Source organism: Delphinus delphis, chromosome 2 (assembly GCF_949987515.2).
Source record: "Delphinus delphis chromosome 2, mDelDel1.2, whole genome shotgun sequence".
NCBI classification, from domain to species: Eukaryota; Metazoa; Chordata; class Mammalia; order Artiodactyla; family Delphinidae; genus Delphinus; species Delphinus delphis.
Genome location: NC_082684.1, coordinates 31,019,990 through 31,041,367, shown reverse-complemented (window position 1 = coordinate 31,041,367; position 21,378 = coordinate 31,019,990). Strand labels below are relative to the sequence as shown.

The window sequence follows — 21,378 nt, the reverse complement described above, 5'->3', positions numbered from 1 at the left end:
AGAAAAGCAAGCTCTAAATATAAATACAAAAGTTACATCTTGACTTTGGCTATGGAATCACGTTGTCACTTCTTCGTAGATGCAAAAGCATTTTAACGTTCACCGTGAATATAATTCGCTGGCTGTTACTTGTTTACCCCAAAGAGAGCTAAAAAGTCATCAGGCCCCCAGACGTGGCATTGGCCCCAACCCCGTTCACATTTCTGCTGCCGTCTCCTTTCTTTCCATCTTTCTGTAACACCTCCTCCTCTTCGCAGTAAGAAAATCAAAGCAGCTGCAAAATGAACTGTTTTTTGAAGTTTCTCCGTATTAGGTGCATCTAAAAGCCAAACTCTTAAAGCAGAAAGGAGTGGTTCATGCCATTCCTTGATCCTTACCTCGTTTTCTTTGTAACCTACTCCTCCCATTCTTCCCCCACTCCAGTCCCCTTCCTAGTACTTCAGAATAAGCAGTGAGAAGTTTGGGAGATGTTTTAATAGAAAAGAAGGGATAACAGAATCACAGCTGATAACAGGTTTGTCACTGAGGGAAGAACCAGGGCTCCCAAGTCAGATCTGCCACGTGGGCATAGACGGATTTGCGGGGGCGGGGGGCGGTCATATTTTTCGGTGCCTGGCCTTATTCTTTTTCTGATAGAAAAGCTTCTCGGCGTGATTTTATTATGCCTTCTGTCAGTTTCTGTACCTGAAGCCCCATCCTGCCCTGCTTCAGAAGGTACGCAGGTTCGCTGTAAAAGCTGCCATGTTTCAGTGAATCAGGTTCAGTCCCAAGGCTTCAAAACTTTGGCTTCAGTGTAAGACTTCATGTGCAAAATCGTCTGACCCTGCAGACCCCTTGCAAACTGTCTTATTAAGCACAGAAAACCCAGCCTTCTGTAGGGACTCAGAATCAAGAAGCCTGGCTTATTGAAAGAGTGACCTTGATTCCCCTCCCTCAGCTATAAAATGGAAATGACCTGCCCTGCTACAAGAGCCAGTGATCTGTACCAGCGTTCACTTCGGAAATAAAATATCACTGTTATCGAGATTTAGCTGATGTCTCGTCACAGTCTGCAGGCTCACTTGTTAATATCCCAGCAGTTGCCCCAATGCCTATTTGAGTGGAGAAGGTAGAGGCCAGAAAATCACGTCTCTCCGAACTCCAAAGCTCTGGTTTCTGTGTCGAGCCAGTCCACAGGGTGAGGGATCCCTAATTTTAGAAAGAGGTGTATTGTGGGCTACGTGGAGCACATCTCTGCTGTGTTATTGTATAAACTCGGTCATTTCAGTGAAATTCAACAACTGCAGTTCTAGGCACGTTTCCATGGAAGTTTTTATGTGGTGATGCTACTATCAACCAAATGTATACACACTAAATAGCAATCTCTGAATATTCATTCCAGACTTTGAGTAATAAAATTGGAAAACAAAGAAGCATACAAAGAATGTACTGGTCTCACTGTGGTCATATACTCTGAGAGAGCCAGTGGGGAAATCGGAATTAATTGCTATGTTAATGTCACTGGGGCTCATTTATACTTCGCCCTGCCATACTACGAAATTGCATAAGCAATTCAGCCCTTGAATTCTGGCAGCTTTTGGAAACATACATGTTTTCCTTTTTTCCCCTATTATTTTTTCACGCCCCCACCCCCTTCAAGGCAGTTTTCCCGCTGTCCCCTTAGGGAGTAGTCTTATGGGGAAATTTCTTTTGTGGGCTTCCAGCTGGCTTTATTTTTATTATCTCCACGAAGTGGCTGCGTTTGTCCCATTTATATGTTATCCATCATGCATTGCCTCGGGATTTTCCCTTTGAATTGTTGACTTCACGTTTTTGGTTTGCACACACAGGCTGTCTCCTGGTTCAGACATCTATGTGACGGTCTCATCCATGGCTTTAGCAAGATCCCAGCCATGTCGCAACTCCCCGAGCAATCTGTCTTCATCCAGCGAGACTGGCTCTGGCGGGGGCACTTACAGGCAAAAGTCCATGCCCGAAGGGTAGGTGTGCCGGAGTTGGCATCGCTGTCTCTCATATGTAATTGAGACGTGTAAAAGAACTTCCATTCAGCCAGACTGGATCAGTTCACAAAAGAGCAAAAGGGAAAATATGGTTAATACTCCAGATTAAACAATGTTTTCGTGGCTGGTTCAAACCACTTCTTAGGAAGTTTATCATTCTTTAGTCTCTAAGGACTCAATGGCAAAGAAATCAAATTACATCAGTTCCTCCGTTATATGTATTGTCTAGTTTCATAGTACAGATTTTGCCCCTTCTTAAAATTTCCTCCAAAGGGAACTCAGTAGTGTACTGCTTGCACTGGGTGGAGTTTGTATTGATGTTAAAGTAGGGGAAATGTTTATCATATCCAAAGCTAAAAGTGATTTTTCTCATGCTTTAGAAATCTGTTTGCTTCTGACCAGACTCACAAAGTAAAAAGCTAAGTGTACATGATTAAAGAGGCTACTAAAAGGTAAAAAAAAAATTGGAATGTCTGAAGCTGGGAAGTAATTAGCAGCAAAACATCACATGACACACATAAGCTGGCTTTGCTCATCACCAGCTTCCTGCTGGGATACCTCTGGCGAACTTGATAAAGAACTTGAAACCACTGGAAAATCAGAAATGGGGTGTTTAATGGGGTTTTTAAAAAAAGGATGTTTCTATGCCAAGTTTTCCCCGAATTACCTTTAACAAACGCACATGATTTGTGTACTTTCTTGAGATTTTACCATATTACAAAATAATTATGCTTATGAGAATATTTCATAATGGATATTTTTTATCCTATAGTATTGTGTTGGTTTTTATAGCTAAGTATAATTTTATTCATGTTTTTGCTAAATGTTTATGTTAGCAGAAAGTAAATAACAAAAACCACTATAAAATGTACGGCCCTCCCCACCCTACCACCAAGGATTCCCTTGGTAGCGTATCTAAAATGCACATTTCTTATTTTAATTACTTCAGTGACAATTAGTAAAAAAAAATTCTAGCTCTTATTTATGAGCCCCTGCAAGAAGTTTTATGAATTAAGTATTATTATTAGCCCACACCACAAGCCCAACTAATTATTTCTTTTTTTTTGAAACATCTTTATTGGAGTATAATTGCTTTACAATGGTGTGTTAGTTTCTGCTTTAGAACAAAGTGAATCAGCTATACATATATATATGTCCCCATATCTCTTCCCTCTTGCTATTTCTTGTTTTAATTAGATTTTAAATGGCCTGGTCTGACTTCAAAAGTAAGAATTCACTGCAACTTCAGTGTTAATACAGCAATAAAATATAAATGAGCTAACAACCACGACAAAAATCATTGTTTGCTTCTTCTGTCCATTTTGGTATACACTCTCAAGGCATGCCAAAATGTAATTTGAAACATTAATTTTTGGTGAATATTAATGTTAGAAACATGGTTCCCAGTGTTCGTGCTACGTACACTATTTTTTTTTTAATGCAGTGGTAATTATTTGACTTGATATTTAATACTAAACCTGCCATAGGTGGTATTGAGGGTTTTCGCCATTGCTTTTGAGGTTACCTGGGGATTATTTGCTATACGGTATAACATCAGTTTTACCTGGGGTGAAACTTTACAAGAAGATACTGATACAGTGTTTTCCTTTAGATCCCAAGCAATTGTTGTCTGTATCAGTGATGCAAGAGACATTGGTGTTCACTGTCTGATTCACATGCCTTACTCATGGGCCAGGTTTGATCCTAAAGTTCACACTTACCAAGGGAACAATCGTTACATCTACTCCTTAACTTAGCCCAGTAAAAATCAATAGGTACAGGGTGACAGTGAAGCAGGAGTGTGTGGAGTCTGCTGCAAACTCATTAATGTTAAACTTGGAAAAGCTCCAAAGTGTGAGGTAATAACAACAGGTCCGGACACACTGATCGTCCATAAATGTAATCCGCCCCTTTGTTGCCCTCCCTGTGCTTCAGCGGGCTCAGTGCCTTGCTTGTACGTGGTGTATGCTGCCTGCTCCCTGGTGTAAGGATGTTGAGACCATCCAAATCAGTTGAGAGGCACAGTTTCACAGGCTGGTTAATAAAACCCGCTCTACTTGAGTGAAGGCGGAAGAGGCACCTGCACCGGTTTAGCATGGGAATGAGAGAGAGTTAAAAAGCAACACTGATGAAAAGACATAGGGTCTGTTCTACCATCCTTGAGATGTGTTTTGGGGCCACATACTCTGAGGAATGTTGACGAGGCAGGGCACGTGCAGAGGGAAGGATGGACCGGGCAGATGCGGAGTTGGAGGTCGTGGTGTAAGAATCGTAACCGTGGATGTGCAGCCCACAGGTGGGCATTGTGGAGGCAAGGAGGCCGCGATGGCTTTCTCCTACCACTCTTAGCCGAGGGCTTAAACCTGTCTCTGAGGGCAACTGAGCTCAGTAAGTGAAAGTTATAGAGAAGGAGTTTCTAGCCCATTATGAGGAAGGTATTTCGAAGCTGTCAGCCTGCCCTGGAGAGCAATGGACTGTCTCACGAGGTAGAAGTTCTTGGTCAGTGAACGCGTTTCATGTATCAGCCAAATGATTACTTAAAAACTCCTTCAAGTCTGAACCGTGACTCTTAAAGTATTAAGTGCTCCTCCAAGCAAAGGGACAATGAATCTCTTCAGAAAGAGGCACAGTGTCAAATTAGAACAGGTTTTGTCTGAGCTCCTCAAGGATGGGACCTTCATAGCCCTGATGCCCTGGCACGTAGTAAACTAGGAGTGTGTGTGAGAACTGAAATTAAAAATTCATCGGATGAAAATGTTTTTCAAGGCAAAGTTGAAAGGCAGCCTTACTTTATCATTTCTTTAAAAACAGACAGCCAAAAAAGCATTTGACTTTAAATTCAGAAGTTTAAAAAGTTGTCTTTGGTTTCCACTGCTACCAAAAAGTAAAAGCAAGATTCCGATCCACTTCTTACTTTGATCTCTGTGGCTTTTTTTTTTTTTTTTTTTTGCGGTACGCACGCCTCTCACTGTTGTGGCCTCCCCCGTTGTAGAGCACAGGCTCCGGATGCGCAGGCTCAGCGGCCATGGCTCACGGGCCCAGCCGCTCCGCAGCATGTGGGATCTTCCCGGACCAGGGCACGAACCCGTGTCCCCTGCATCGGCAGGCGGACTCTCAACCACTGTGGCTTTTTGAAAAGTCTTAATTTAGTTAGTGCATATAACTAAATAACTAAATAGGATATTTAATAAATAGATTTAATAAATCTATTAAATTATTAAATTTAATTAATCTATTTAATAAATAGATATTTAACTAAATAGGATAACTAAATAGAATAGGATCATAGGACCAGTTTGAGGATATTCATTCTCCTAACCTAAACAAGGACCCCACCTAGGGAGGAAGTGGCAGAGATCATAATTAGTGAATCCTTTGTTTTCAATGAGCCCTTTCACTGAAGTTTTCATAAATCAAGGTTTTTGTTTGTTTTTAATAATGGAGGTAACTTCGTTTAGTGAGGCGTAGGAGTCAAGTTTGTAAATGACAGTCATTTGTGCAAAAAGTAATGAGGGAGATGTTGTAGTAGGAGTTTTACTAAAATATTTTATCGTTTCCCTGCTTTCCAAATGCTTTTATATAGATGTTTCTCCCTGGATCCATACAAGAGTTGCCGCGATTCTGGGTGTAGAAGCTGAACTTGGCTCCCAGCCTTCCTCCTCCTAATCTCCTGCTCTTTCCAATGCACAGCACCGCTTGGTGGTTCTGCCCACACATTTATCAATTTGTAGCAAAGAAGACACCTGTCACATGCATCAGTTAATTCAGGCCCTTTTGTGTTTTATTGTGTAGATTACTCATACATTCATTAGTAACCACACTCAGATTTGTAAATTTCCACATGAATCTTTGAATTTTATACTCTGGCCCTTTTTCCTGGGCTCAGTCAGTATTTGCTTTGCTGATGTTACTAATCAAGGCATATGCTTCAATTAAGCCTATGTTATATTATTAGTCTACACAGGGAAAATTAAAATGGGCTCATTAAATAGCTAAACATTCTTTCCAGGAATAGACATTTGCCTTTATAGATGCCAGTTTACCTGTTTCCAAATTGCCTTCCTAAAGGCGATTTAAAATGCATACATTTTGGGGCTTCCCTGGTGGCGCAGTGGTTGAGAGTCCGCCTGCCGAGGCAGGGGACACGGGTTCGTGCCCTGGTCCGGGAAGATCCCACATGCTGCGGAGCGGCTGGGCCCGTGAGCCAGGGCCGCTGAGCCTGCACGTCCGGAACCTATGCTCCGCAGCGGGAGAGGCCATAGCAGTGAGAGGCCCGCGTAGCACCAGAAAAACAAAACAAAACAAACAAACAAAAAAATTTATACATTTTGGAAGTGATCCCTATGTAATGTAAATGATAGCGATCTTTGTTTTTCAGACCTTAGAGTAAGTGCTCAGAAAATACTTGTTCCAAGAATGAGTGCCTTAGTGATTTAGCAGATAACCGAGTTAAGAGAAACCCCTGGAATGTGCCAATTGGACGACACAAACGGAACACTAGGATGGTGACATTTTTCTTTTGGGTGCGAATGACAGTCTGAGCTTAACTACTCAAGGGCCAGAAGATTTTTGGTTTCTTACTGCATATCTCTTAGGTTGGCTCGGTCCTAATGGCCCCTGCCCTTGTTCACAGTTTACATACTTAGCATACATACCTTTCTGAACAGAGGGGTGTATACTGACCATAACATCCACAGTTCCAGCATCCATGTACACATGCACGAGGATGAGGACGCAAGTACAGAAATGTAAGCAAAACTAGTAGTACCTGTCGTTAGAGTTTAGTTCATTACTCCCAGGACTACCTTCCCTTATGGGTAAGGTCCCTGATGTTATCTTTGCCTTTGGGGAAATCACCACAGGTTTGGAATAAGCCGCAGATCCCCAGCCTCCATCGACAGGCAGAACACCCAGTCAGACATTGGTGGCAGCGGGAAATCCACACCCAGCTGGCAAAGAAGTGAGGATAGCATTGCTGACCAGATGGGTAAGTAACCAGTTCCTACAAAAAGCAAGTTGCTTTTATACTAAGGTGACATTGGTTACCTTTGGATGATGTCATCAAGGCATTCTGTTCTATAATACAGCCCTGGGTCATAAATGGGAATGAGCATTAAGTCTCAGTTAGCTTATGTATAAGTGAAAGCAGCAATTAAGACCCGAGAGAAAAGTCAAGGAATTCTGAGTAACCCCGACTTTAAAGACAGAAAGGACATAGGAATTATTTTCAGCACCAAGGTTAAAATGCCAGAGTACCAGGCCACATGTGTCCTAAGTATCTCCCTCCCCCCTTGTTTGTTTATTTGTTTGTTTTTGCCCAGTATAAGTGGGAGATTAGTTGGTATTCTTAATATTGAGTTAAAAAAAAATTTTTTAACTATGTGCAGAGAAGGAAAGAAATATAATTGTTCTTTAGTCACTTCTGTAGCTTGGTGAGAATGTCTTTCCTCCCTTTATATGCTTTTTCCCCTGGCTCTGCTATTAAGCTGTCAGCTAAGGAAATGTCTTAGGATAAAACAGCTGGAAGGGAAAGATTTGCATGAGTGAGCCTTCCTTTGGGTTTCTGGCACATCGCCCTTCCCTCTCTCTCTAAGCAGTTCTACAAGATACCAAAACACTAGTTGATACAATAAAATTTTGCCATGAGAAAGATTAAGTTTCAACACAGTAGCACCAGGGATTAAGTATCAACACAATTGATACATCAGGGACTTGAATGTGGACTGTTAGGGTTTTTTCCCTTTATCTTATCTCTAGTAGCTTTCCCATCAGAGTACCATAAAAAGAAGTAAATTTCAGGGCTGAAAAAAGATCTGCGTGTAAGGCAAAGACTGCATCATTTTATCTTCTCTGCAAATGCATCGTTTTGTTCTGTTTTAACGACTGTGCCCATGTTCCATGCCTGGGAAGGGCATCCTCAGTGCAGAGGTTGGAGCCAGGTTGGGGCTCCCAGCTGCTCAATGGGGGATCAACAGAAAAAACAACCCAAGAACATGGAAGGGAGTGGAGATGCATTCAGCTAAGACAGGAGTTGAGGAAGAGAAACGAAATTCTTAGGTTCTGAAGATAGGCTTTTTTCCATCACTTCAGTGAGATGGGCCTCGTTACTGAAGCCGTCTGTCATTCCCTACTCTCATCCCAACTCCCACCCCGCCACCGAAAACCTGAGCATATTCTGATCCACTGTTCTGCTCTTGACAGAATGTTTCAAATCCCGTGTGTTTTGATACTGTTGAGAGGGTAGCGCCACGTGAACAGGATCCCTTCTTCCATATGACTTCGGCAGCTTTTTCGGGCTCCTAGTTGCAGCCTTTGAACAAAGCTGCCCTCGAGCCCTTGTGCACTGTTCAGGGTCCCTCTTCCCACTCATGTGAAGTCATGCGGGGAATGAAGCAGTATCTTGGGACTTGAAAAGGTCATTACAAGGTTTGTCCTAGACCCGTCTTCATTCTTTTACATAAGCCCTTCTCTAGTCTTTTTTTCCTTGCATCCACTTTATAGTTTAGTGGCATCCACGTTGCACAGATGAATCTGAAATGAATATCGGTGAACCTTTTTAACACATTCATTCATCCTTTTGGTGAGGTATACCTTTTTTTAAAAAATAAGATACCCCTAGAGCCTGCCAGAGAAGGCTTTTTTTTTTTTTAACGAAGGCCTTTCTCCATCCAGAATCTAAGCCTTCAAAGAAAATGTTCAGATAAATTTTTATAACTTTTGATATTCCAGCATTCCAGAAGGATAACCCAGCCCTTTCTGCCTGGCATTTCAGAAGGAATCTGGGGCTTTGCTGGTATAAGCCATGCTAGGAAGGAATGAAGACAAGTAATGGTTATGTTCTCATTCCTCAATACACTGTATTGAGTGTATAAAGGGCTGACCTTCCTACACTCAATTTGTAAGAACACAATTTTCTAATGACCTTCAGGTCACTGGTTGAAAATGTCAAGCAGATTCTTACTTGTTAGCCAGACCCCACCTGTCTCTGTCCATCAGTGTGTGATAAACTGATGCCCAGGGGAGATGTGGAGCTTAGCTTGCTTAATTGGCTCACTTATCTCAGTGCAGTTTGTTTTTCTGCCTCTCCGCTTTTGGATACGGTTGAGAGTCAAAGAGTACACCGCCCAGTCCTGTACGTGTTAGGAATGGTGTTGCAGAAATGCAGAATTGTTGCCGTGAGCTCTTAGGTGTGTTACCTTTCACCTTTTGAACCCCATCCTGAATGCCAGTGGAGTCCAAAAGGAAGCAATTGTTTTAAGTAAACTAGTTGCTGTGTGTCTTTTCTGTTGTGCTTAGCTTACAGTTATAGAGGACCTCAGGATTTCAATTCTTTTGTCCTCGAGCAGCATGAATATACAGGTAAAATATTTCCAAAGTGTCATGGTAAGTAACACGTGATTGCATCCATGCCTGTCTAGGTAATGTAGACCAAGCGAGGTTAGCCACACTTTGCAATGAATGAATTTCATAAATTTAATCCATATATTTGAGACTTTCCCCCCAAACCGAAAGCTGATTCCTAACTTTGCCGCATTGTTCATGGCCTCTGGTTTGGTGGTACTTGGCTATGCTAATGTGTATGATGTGACACACTGTCACCAGCTGCAAGCTTTATCCATCAGCCACTTAGTTTTTGACATGCTGTCTATTGTGTAAACTTTCAACAAGCTTCTTGCTGAAATTCCGAGTTTGCTGGCCAGTGAACTGAGAGGTGCAATGGCAAGCCGTCTTCGTTTGTCAACCTGTGCCAGTATCTGTTTAGTGCCTGCACCAGAATGTCCTGTTCTGTATTCCAGAGCCAACGTGCCACCTCCCAGCAGTATCAAAGGTACTGCCAGCTTTCCGAGAGAGCCCTGGTGGGAGATTAATGCGTCAGGATCCGGTGGTTCATTTGTCTCCAAACAAACAAGGGCACGTAAGTTCACTGTAAAATAATAAAAATGATAGATCCCTAGCCATGTACCTTTCTTGCAAGGTGAAAATGGTACCGGTCTGCTCTCTCTTTCTTCCCCAATGTCAGAGAGGAAGTCGTCCTAGTAGAAGGTGGACGTTGGCTGCCACAGCCCTGGAATTTCTACTGCCAATGGCCTTAAGCTTGCTTTGAGATAAATTGAAATTCCTCATTGGTATGCACCTGAAGATTTGGATAGAAGGCCATGTGATCCAATCACAAACAGTCCTAATGTCTGGAATAGAATGTGCTAGATATAGATTTTATTTGCTTACACAGTTGCCAGCATGAGGTGTGTATGGCTGGAGCACCGATCAAGGAGACAGACAGCTTCCTGACAAGCCCCCCTACTGCTTCTCTTATCTTCCAGGGCTACATACATTTTTGTCCCATTACCATAGTTATAAACAGTTCCTTATCACTTACAGGTGGAATTGGGAAGAAGAGGCTATCGTTTCCTCCCTCTTTAAATTCAGTTGACTTCCTTGGTCTGTCTCTTCACTGGAATGTGTACTTATATTTATGTCATTCTATAGGATGAGGAGATACTGTATTTCATATTCACTAATTTATAAGATACTCAGAACTTTAATGAGAGGGCTCAGTTTTGCTTCAGTGAAATGAATATTGAAGCTTAAAGAGAGCACAACACGTTCATGAGCGTGCTAGGCTGTGGGAGAGAGAGTTACTGATGAAATGTGACGCTGTCACAGTTCCACTTGTAAGTGCTAGATTACCCTAGGCCACCTGTCAATTTCCCCTCCTTAACAATTTTTATATGGAATACATGGTCAAATAATACTTTGGAAAGATTGGGTTAGATAAAATACATTGTTAAAGTTAATTTCACCTGTTTCTTCTTTTTAAAATTTGGCTAGAACACTTCAAATTCCAGATGTGGTTCGAGTTTTATCTCCATATACATCTGTCCTGTACGTTACACACTCAGCATATCCGAATGCAGACCAGTCACGTTGAAAATGCCCAGTAGCCACGCGTGGCCGGGACTAGCAAATTCCACAGCCCAGGTCCAGCGCTAAAGAGGAAATAGGAAAAATAAATGATGGCCTTATAATGCAGAAGTTGTTATTGAGAAAAACTAGAGTGGCACCAGTAAAATAACTGGGATTGATCCTTTTTCAAGGGGAGGAGGTCTTTCACTTTGAAGTGAGACAAGATGGTCCTCCTGTGGCCCTCTCCCCACAGCTGGTAAAGACACACACACAAGTCTTTTCTCTCCTTTTCTCTCCATCTCCACCAAGTTTCTGAACTTCTGACCGCCCTCTCACTTAAATATTATTTTACTCAGGTATCTTTTGAAATTGTATTTCTTTGGTTAGCCATAAAATGTTCTTTCTAAGCAACTGAGCCACTGTGCAACAGGGGTTCTGCCCACATTTTTTAAATTGAGAGATGACTCATATACCACATATTCACATATCATAACGTTCCCGCATTTAAAGTGTACCGTTTAGTGGCGTTTAGTACGGTCACAGAGTTTCGCAACCAGCACCACGATCTGACTCCAGAACATTTTCATCACCCCAGGAAGAAACCTGTATCCTTAGGGAGTCACCCCACCTCTCCCATCCCCTCCAAGCCCTCGACAACTGCGAATCTACTTTCTATCTCTATAGATGTGCCTATTTGACATTTCATCACATATGAATGGAATCATACAACATGTGGCCTTTTGTGTCTGACTTTTTTCACATAGCCTGTTTTCAAGGTTCATCCATGTTGTAGCATGTATTAGTACTTCATGTCTTTTTATGGCTGAATAATTGTGTGGATGTACCACATTTTTTTAATCCATTGATCAGCTGATGGACATGTGGATTGTTTCTACTTTTTGGCTATTATGAATAATGCTGCTATAAAATTCATGTAGAAGTTTTTGTGTAAACATGGGTTTTCATTTCTCTTGAGTAGGATTGCAACGGTTTTTCCACAGCAACTGCCGCATTTTACATTCATACCAACAATGCCCACCATCTTTATTGTCTGCTTTTCTTATTAGAGCCATCCTAGTGAGTGTGAAGTGTTATTTCATTGTGGTTTTGATTTGCATTTCCCTAATGACTAATGGTATTGAGCATCCTTTCATGTGCTTGTTGGCCATTTGTATATCTTCTTGAAATGACTATTCAAATCCCTTGCCCATTTTTTTATTGGGTTATGTGAAACACAGAGGTTTTTAATTTTGATGAAGTCCAGTTTATCTTTTTTTCTTATCATTTTTGTGCTTTTGGTGTCATATCTAAGAAACCATTGCATAATCCAAGGTCATGAAGATGTATACCTATGTTTTCCTCTAAGAGTTTTATAGTTTTAGCCCTTACACTTAGGTCTTTGACTTTTTGAGTTTTCTTTTCTATGTGGTAAGGACCCGGCTTCATTCTGTTTTGCATGTGGGTATCTAGTTCCCCTAACACTGTTTGTTAAAAAGATTACTTTACCCCATTGAATTCTCTTGGCACCTCTGTGTAAGTTTACCTCTAAGCACTCCTTAGAAAGCTGTCTCCTAAATAGATACTATATGGGGAAAGAAAGGATGTCTTTAAGAGAAAGTCTTATATTCTGCCTTCTATTTACTATGATCAATAGGGTCTTTCTAATTATAAGCCCTTTGGAAGTATCACTTTCTATTTTAAGATTAAGATATTAAAGACTTTAATGACAGTTTAGGTGGTTTTTTTTTCCTGGCTAAAATTCTCTCAATACTTTAGCATAAGCCAAATAATGAAAAATGGATTCTAAAAACTAAGTTTCCAGCACTGTCCGCCATGGAATCTTCTGAGTGGGTTTTTCCAGATACCTCCTGCCTTATTTTTGTGTTCACAGGAGTTTTTGTGTCTTGAGAACCCCCTATTTAGACACATTTCACAGGGTCATTCCCCCGTTATTTTCTCCCTGCTGTTCAAGAAGCCAAGCCTGTAGTTAAGGAAAGCCTGCTTCCCTTGCAGTCTGAGAGCCACTACTCAAGCCACTCCAGCAGCAATACCCTCTCCAGCAACGCATCAAGCGCCCCCAGCGACGAGAAGTGGTATGACGGGGACCGCACCGAGTCCGAGCTGAACAGCTACAACTACTTGCAAGGCACCTCCGCAGACAGCGGCATTGACACCACTTCCTACGGCCCTAGCCACGGCAGCACGGCCTCCCTGGGGGCGGCCACGTCGTCACCACGCTCGGGGCCGGGCAAGGAGAAAGTGGCCCCCCTGTGGCACAGTTCCAGTGAAGTCATCTCCATGGCAGATCGGACTTTAGATTCAGAGAGCCACGGCATGGACCGGAAAACCGAGTCCTCCCTGAGCTTGGACATCCATGCCAAGAGCCAGGCCGGCTCAAACCCTCTGACCAGGGAGAACAGCACGTTCAGTATCAATGACGCTGCTTCCCATACCAGGTAACTGCCCCTCCCTGCTGCCCCTCCCGCTCCTGGCCTCCCTGCGGCCAGTTTCCGGCCTCATCCCACTTCCCTTTGCTCAAGAGTGTATAAAGAAAGGGGTTTTTTTAATTTTGGTTTGTTTTTTTTGCACAGTGACAGTTATTTTTATATATTTAATGCCTTTTATTTACCACCCAAATCCTTTATTCCTGCCATCCTAGTGTATTATTTTAAACTGTGGGAAAGGTTTGCAGATTTGTTCTTCATAGCTGTATTTGATTTTATACAAACGTTCCTAGCTGCATACCAGCATGAGAGAAGAATTTTGTCATGTGGCTTCCAGCTAGTGATAGAGAATATAGAATGGGACAGTCTTTGGAAGACATTAAAAGAAAATCTTGACCATATTTTTAAAAGGAAGGGGTCTTTTCCAAGACTATCATGGCATCATTTATGATGCTGAACGCATCTTTCACACTGCCTCTCTATCAGAGAACATCGCTTACCCAGTGTTTGCAGTTTGTTTTCAGTAATTGGCTCCTGGCAGTCACGTGTTGGGGGGACGTGTCCAACAGGAAAGTGTAGATAAAATTAGACACAGCCCGTCTACCTTTCAGAAGAGAAAAGTACACATTCCCCCGTATCCTTGGAGATCGCGGTGATAGGCAAAGTAAATACTATTTTTCATTTCCTCTTTTGGATTTGAGCCTACAATCCAAAGTATAAGATCCTTTCTTTTAGGGAGGAAACATTCCGTCACTCTCTTTTGGGGCCTGTTGATCTCTGTGGTGGTTTCTCCTTTTACCTTTTATTGTTGTCAGTTGTTGATCAACTTGTATGATAGCATCCAACCTTGCTGTCTTCTAGGCTTCTTTTACTATCATGCCCTCAAGAAAAGTAGCAGAGAAGTTGAGTTTCGTTTTACTTTCCAAACGGGAATCCAGGCACATAATCTGTCAGTAAACCCCAGATAATCTTAATGAGAGAGGACATCCTTGACTTAATTTGGATTTAACTTGATAAGTTAAATATTCACTTCTCCCATTGTCTGTATTGTTACTGATAAGATTCGCAAGCTTCCCATTGTGTTTCCGGAGTTTTATCTCTGTTTACCACCACCACATTGCTCTGTTTACCACCACCACATTGCAGTAATACACTACCAAACGTAAAATAGTTAGCTAGTGGGAAGCAGCCGCATAGCACAGGGAGATCAGCTCAGTGCTTTGTGACCACCTAGAGGGGTGGGATAGGGAGGGTGGGAGGGAGGGAGACGCAAGAGGGAAGAGATATGAAAACATACGTATATGTATAACTGATTCACTTTGTTATAAAACAGAAACTAACACACCATTGTAAAGCAATTATACTCCAATAAAGATGTTAAAAAAAAAAAAAAGTGATGGCCACAGGTCTGGAAACCGCATGGCCTCCAAGCTGAAAGGCAACTGGGAAAGTCATCTCAGGATTCTTGGGTACCATGCATCCAGTTACCTTTCCATAATTCAGAAAATAGATTGTTTGGTTCAAGTGGAATAAGGAAGTGTTTGGAAGACAGAAAGCCAGGCGTCAAATACCATAATAATATAATATAGACGTAGAATCACTTGACGCAGAGTTGTGCCGCTGGCTTGCTGTTTCTGGCACACCCACCATCTCATTAAGTATGGCCTGTGCATTGACCCAGAACAGTAGTTCCTCTGTGGTTTTCAGGTTTACCTTGACTCCTAGATTTGGTTTTCCGTTCTTCATTTTGAAAGGAGAATGTCTTTTTCGAAATGATACTCCATCTGGGGATGTATCTCTGGTTTCATTTGATGGCAGAAGAAAGTCAGTCATAGAAGTCTTGTCTCAAATGGCATCACCACGGAGTAAAGTTGAAAAGAGCCGGGCCTCTGAAACCAAAGCACAAAACGTGGGCTGTGCCATCCCACAAATCTACCAAATCCCAGGGGATGTACAAAGTACCCTCTGAAAAGTCAGCACCTGGGCTTGCATTATCTGAATATGCTGACTGAGGCTGCCTGAAGGTCTTAAAGGATTATCCACATTTTCTGCTTCCAACTGACCATGCAGAAATCATTTAAATCATCATTTAGAAATAACTCTTCTGTTGAAAGTCAAAGTTGCTAAGGAAGAATGTGGCCTTTCAGGGAGGATGGCCAGGCTTCCCACCCACTGATAGGTTTTGTCACATTCATTCGTGACTCTGGTAACGGGGATGCTTTGTGACTTCAATCTGTTGATCTTGGCAGAGTGAGCTGGATAATCAGAGCTTTAGCAGACTTCCTTTTCTGGAGGAAAGGGGGACTTAGCCACCAAATGCACATTGCTAGAGAAACTAAAATCACTGCAAATTAGAGCGTTTGTGTCCTCGGAAGACAGGAACAGCAGTTAATGTGGAGATCTCTTGACAGTGCATAAAAGAGCTTGTACCTGGGACTTGGTGACAAAGTCTAAATTACAGTGATTAAGTTCCACTGCGTATTTCTGCCTGGGCTGTGTTCCTCCTCCCTCTGTCCTCCAGTCTCCCTGTTGATGATTGTGCAGGTTTTTTTGTGGCCCCCCATGAGAATTGCTTAATGTAGGTTGGTAGTTATATAGAGTTGTTATATTCGGATGTCATTAAGAGGAACCATACACATTGAAAGCTTTCTACAATTAAAAAGTCTATTAATTGCTCTAAAGTGTTATTTCCTAGAATGTATTTTCTATGAAGCTTGGGAATTTAGGGAGAGATTTTTTAAAAAAAATTTTTTTTTTGGTAATGGCTGTTTCACTTTCAGGTGTTAAACCACTCAAAAAAATGATCTGTGGTGAACATAGGAGAGGTGAAGATAGTTCCAATTTTAGTATACTGTTACCAGCTGGGTTCATTTTTGTCTTAGAGTTCTGGCCTCGGACGTAGGCCGTGTGTCCGTTTGTGTGGTGACCAAAGACTTCCTTAGCTTACAGAACTCTAGTCCTGCTGACCAGGGGCCATTGCTAATGACAGAACTAGATTCAAGATCACATATTATAAAGCTAAAGGGAATTCCCTGGTGGTCCAGTGGTTAAGACTCCACACTTCCACTGCATGGGGCATGGGTTGCACCCCTGGTTGGGGAACTAAGGTCCCGCATGCCACGCAGTGCTGCCAAAACATAAAAAAATGAAAAGCAAACAGCCCACCTCAGGCTTGCACGTATACGTCTTGTCTGTAACATCCTGACCTGACCTGTTCAAATGTCCAGACTAATGCACCCACTCGTTGCCAGCCGTTCTGCTGCTGCGTCTTGCTTCCTGTAGGCCCCCTCAGAGCTCTGGTGCCGATTAGTACCCACTTATGTGATCACATACACACTTTTACTACCCTCCAGTACAAAAGAACTTCTCATCCAGTGTGTTCATCCTGAGCACCTGTGCAGAGTGTGCACCGCTGTGAGCATAACAGAGAGGCGCTCAATACACCAGCAGTATAGGTGTTCAGTACATTTTGATGAACAAATAGGAATCATTTCTTCCTTTCTGTTCCTACTTTGTGCCTGATGACTCAAGGTCCCTACTAATAAACCAGTTTGAAAATAGCATAAATCCTTAACTCCTGACTGCTCTGGAAAACTACCACTACATTTCAAAGCTTACTGTATAGACCTGTCAGTATTTACACAGAGCTCTAGTGCTTTTATATACAAGTGTATGTGTAAGAGTGTACCTAAAGTCCTTGTATGGCATGAGTTTTTAGTTGTCTATATAAGATTTCTTAATCTGCAGAATATAACAGGGAGAGACTTTATAACAGCTTATCTACAAATATCAATCAATATCTGGGTATAAGCTGGTCAGTGTCTGACATTCACTAGAGGGCATGATTAAAGGCCAGGAAAAATGCCTGCCCACAGATGTTAGTACAGTTCAGTTTCATGAATGTGCTTTTTCTGGTTGACCTAATAGTTAACTGTTCATGCCAGAAAAGCTGTACGTTTCTTGAGAGTAGGGGTGAAGAAGGACTTCTTATATTCAGTTTACATGGAACAGTAAGGAATGCCTCAGGCTACTCTAGTGTACTGACTATGTATGAGTGCCTCTGTGTGTGTGTGTGTGTGTGTGTGTGTGTGTGTGTGTGTGTGTGTTAGCACTTGTGAGTTTAAATTTTGTTCTCTACCCTCTTTGGCACCCTGGGTGAAAAATAGGCCTTGCTTCTTTGTTTAGAAATTATTCTGTTGTCTTTATCTGTAATGTTTCCCTCTTAAATCTCTTCTGCCTGGGATCTTTTAAAATTGCTAATGATTAATTACCTCTCTTCTACATTTTTTTCTTAGGGTGAGACTGTTGTTTTTCTATGTTTTATGGACTAAGACTTTAAAGTGAGGCCTCTACAGTCCCCCAGGACTTCTCTCCAACATGTGGTTGGCTCCACTTGTCATATGTTTATGAATTGTTTTCATTGGTAACTTTTGCTTTGTGGTCCCGGACAGCGTGAACATTCAGGGTTCTCTTTTATTTTGCTTTTACACATCAGGACTCCAGGGGATCTGGCCTAAGCTCTCTTGCCCCATTTCCATTTCTTCCAGCTTATGAAAGTGGGTGATGATTTTAGCCAGAACTTCGGTGATGTTCAACTTACCTCAAAGAATGAATAAATACAACGACTATGGTTGAAATTTCAACATTGAGAAAATGAGAGCTCTGTCAAGCCCCAGAGGTCAGATTTCTTGATGCAGAGGTCACTGACAAAAAGTTTCTCATTACTTGGTTCTGTGAAGCAACTGAAGCATTCATCCAGTCCATATAGAAAGCCCAAATTCTCCAAATGCCATTAAATTGAAGACCAGCAGGAATTCTGCAAGGACAGAGTCTCTATTCTTTGCCATATTTAAACCATCCTACTATACTACTAGGGTGAGAATTTATCCAGTTGCTAAAAGAAAAGAAAGAATAATCTCAAGAAGAGAGAGATTCCATAATCTTTCTGAGTAATCTCAGTACTTAAGTCCCCTCCCTCTTCAAAATTTTGTCCTGTATCTACCTATCTGGAATTCCTCTAGCTGCAGCTTAAATCTGTGATTAAGAGAGAGAATAGTTTTTCTGAGCTGAGTCTTTTCTAAAGACTGAAGAAGATTTTTGAAGTCTAAGATTATGAAATTTGTAGATACCAACAAGTGGTGATGTTAAAATAATTTAACTATATATACATATATATATGTATATATATATATATATATATGGTGACAGCCCTTCACCTCCAGGCAAGTTGAGAGAGAAATGTAGGGAGAATAGATTTGGATACTGAAATCCAGGTTCAAGTCTCAGTTCTGTTGTGGACCAGCCATGTGGCCTCTGGCCAGTCCCGCCATCTCACCGAGCTTGTTCCTTATCTGTAACTTAATAATACCTAGTCCCCTTACTAAATGGTTGTTTTTATATGTTTGTTGAGAATAAAAAAAAATGTTATCAAAGGTATTGCAAACTGTAACTGTCCTTTTTCTGTCATTTCCTTTTATAAGCACTCCATCACTCAGTGTAGTTATCTAGCTACTTTTCCTTCAACAAACATGTATCTCCCAAGAAACTTTGCTTCTCGAGTTTCCTGCTTTGTTTTCTTTATCCTTTTAGATGCCACATCTGGACGTGACACTTTTCTCAGCTATGCCTAATAGAATGATAATATTCGTAGTTATCCTGTTAGCTCCCTGTTAACTCACTCAGCATTGCAGACTTGTTCAGCTTGAGGTCTGCCGTGACCCCTGAGGTCTCTTCTGCTGGCTAGGCCTAGCCACTCATTCCCCTATGCTTTATGCATTCGTGTGCCCTTGTACTTATTAAATATCTCCCTCTTATAGATGAACAGTCTTCTTTACTGCAGTCACTTGGATATCCCCTTTGCCAGCTTCATCATTCCTGCCTCACTTCTTTTTCCCCCAGTCCTTTAGAATTAGTGTCTTCTGAAGCTCTCCTAAATTGTAGAGCCAGTATTGGACATAACTGGCTAGTGCTGAACACAGTGGGAGGAGTCGTCCTTAATCATTATCCTCCGCATTATCTGTCACCCGAAGGCTTATTTGTTATCTGTGCACCTAATCACAGGAAACCCATCAGTTCCCCTCCCCTTGGTATCAGGCCAGCATTCAGCCTTTGGGCAGATTTTGCCACAGTCATTTGACAAGTGACTAATTGCTGCTCTCCCCCTCCTGAAAATACCATCCCAGCCAGTCTAAAATCCGTCCCTCTGTGTCGTGCCTGAATAGTGGTGACTCCAGGTGTTTCCTTCAGCAGCTCTCGGTGACAGGGAGAGTGGCCGGCAGATGTCTTTGGTAGGGGGCGGTAGCCTCATTGATGATGAAGAAATTGCAGAACTGTTTCCCAGGCCCTTATAGCTTCACCACTTGGGGCTTTGACTCTTTAACATGCAGACTGCCCTCCTGTCCTACGGATTCATCCCTTTGCGAGGTCGGCAAGCAGGTGTAGCTCCTCCTCTGCAAAGTGGCCCCCGCCGTGATTGGCGTCCTTTTTGGAAACTAGTCATCTAGTATCGTCTCCTATAAAGTTTTAGCACAGCTGGGAATGTAAGTAACCAGGTTGCAGCACATTTGGTTCATGGTTTCATTTGAGCAACAGGTCAGGATGAGAAGTTTGGATAGATTCAGACTGTCCCAAATTCTCAGATGCCCCGTTGCCTCTTCTCCTCTGTTTATATGACGCATCATGCATATGTGTGTGCCCTCTCTTCCTTTTCAAAATTCATGTCCTGTAAACCCTAGTGTTCAGAGCAGCACTGTTTACCATAGCCAAGACGTGAAGCAACCTAAGTGTCCATTGACAGAGGAATGGATAGAGAAGACGTATATTACACAATTGGATATTACTCAGCCATAAAAAAGAATGCAGCAACATGGATGGACCTAGAGATTATCATACTAAGTGAAGTAGGTCAGACAAAGACAAATACCATATGATATCACTTATATGTGGAATCTTATAAAATGATACAAGTGAACTTATTTACAAAACAGGAAGAGACTCACAGACAAAGAAAACAATTTTACGGTTACCAAAGGGGAAAGGGTAGGGAGGGATAAATTAGGAGTTTGGGATTAACAGATACACACTACTATATATAAACTAGATAAACAACAAGGACCTACTGTATAGCACAGGGAACTATATTCAATATCTTGTAATAACCTGTAATGGAAAAGAATCTGAAAAGGGATATATATATATATATATATATATATATATATATATGTATATAACTGAATCACTTTGCTGTACACTTGAAACTAACACAACATTGTAAATCAACTCTACTTCGATGAAAAAAAAATTTTTTTTAATTCATGTCCTGGAATGACCAAAGGAATCAAAGGTTGGTCCATTTTTAGGAAAGGGGAAATGCCCTATACTTCATGTAAGAAAGAAAGCTAGTGTCTCTTCGTGTGGAATCCGGGAACACCCTGATTAAATTCTTAGTGCTTCCAGTTTAGCCATACTCACAGCTAAACTCACTTTTTTCTACAGATAGAAAAGTAGCAGATACTGCACTTGTCATTTCCTAACATATCTATTGCTCGTCTCTTTTTGTTCTGTATTATTGGCTTCTTACGCAGTTCCTGGGGAGAGATTTAATTTGCCATGTGTACAACTAAATTGCAGCCTATTGAATTAACATGAAATCTCCAGGATAATGAAACAGCTCAGCCACACAGTTCCCCTTTGAAAGTAGGAAGCTGACAACTTCATTTCAGTCGTTTTGTAATTAAAGCCACTCAGAGATTCTTTGGGGAAGTGTGTATGTGCAGGTCCCTCCAAGTAGTTCAAGGCCAGCAGATGGGTCAGCCTTAAGGAGCCCCACCCTCTTGCACCCCCAGCGCGGGCGCACGCGCACACACACACACACACACACACACACACACACACACACACACACACACACACACACACACACACACACACACACACACCCTGGGCCGGGGGAGGGGGCCACAGAGGAAGGAGGAGACAACCCATTGTGGGGTGAGAAGAGTTGAGGGGTTAATGCAGTAGTTCTTAAGCTC

The 21,378-nt window shown here is 41.9% G+C and overlaps 1 protein-coding gene across 19 annotated transcripts in view; it reads left to right on the top strand.

Moving 5' to 3' along the window:
• SIPA1L1 (signal induced proliferation associated 1 like 1) overlaps nucleotides 1-21,378 on the top strand; it is a 500,730-nt gene that overhangs the window by 440,501 nt on the left and 38,851 nt on the right. For 14 of the 19 annotated variants that reach the window (XM_069540429.1, XM_069540430.1, XM_060004294.1 and 11 more), the window contains 5 exons: nucleotides 1,830-1,979; nucleotides 6,863-6,987; nucleotides 9,297-9,383; nucleotides 9,797-9,915; nucleotides 12,918-13,360. In XM_069540429.1, the coding sequence (XP_069396530.1) occupies nucleotides 1,830-1,979; nucleotides 6,863-6,987; nucleotides 9,297-9,383; nucleotides 9,797-9,915; nucleotides 12,918-13,360 (924 nt within the window). The remainder of the gene's footprint in view (nucleotides 1-1,829; nucleotides 1,980-6,862; nucleotides 6,988-9,296; nucleotides 9,384-9,796; nucleotides 9,916-12,917; nucleotides 13,361-21,378) is intronic. The other 5 variants (XM_069540432.1, XM_069540431.1, XM_069540434.1 and 2 more) reach the window with 3 other exon arrangements.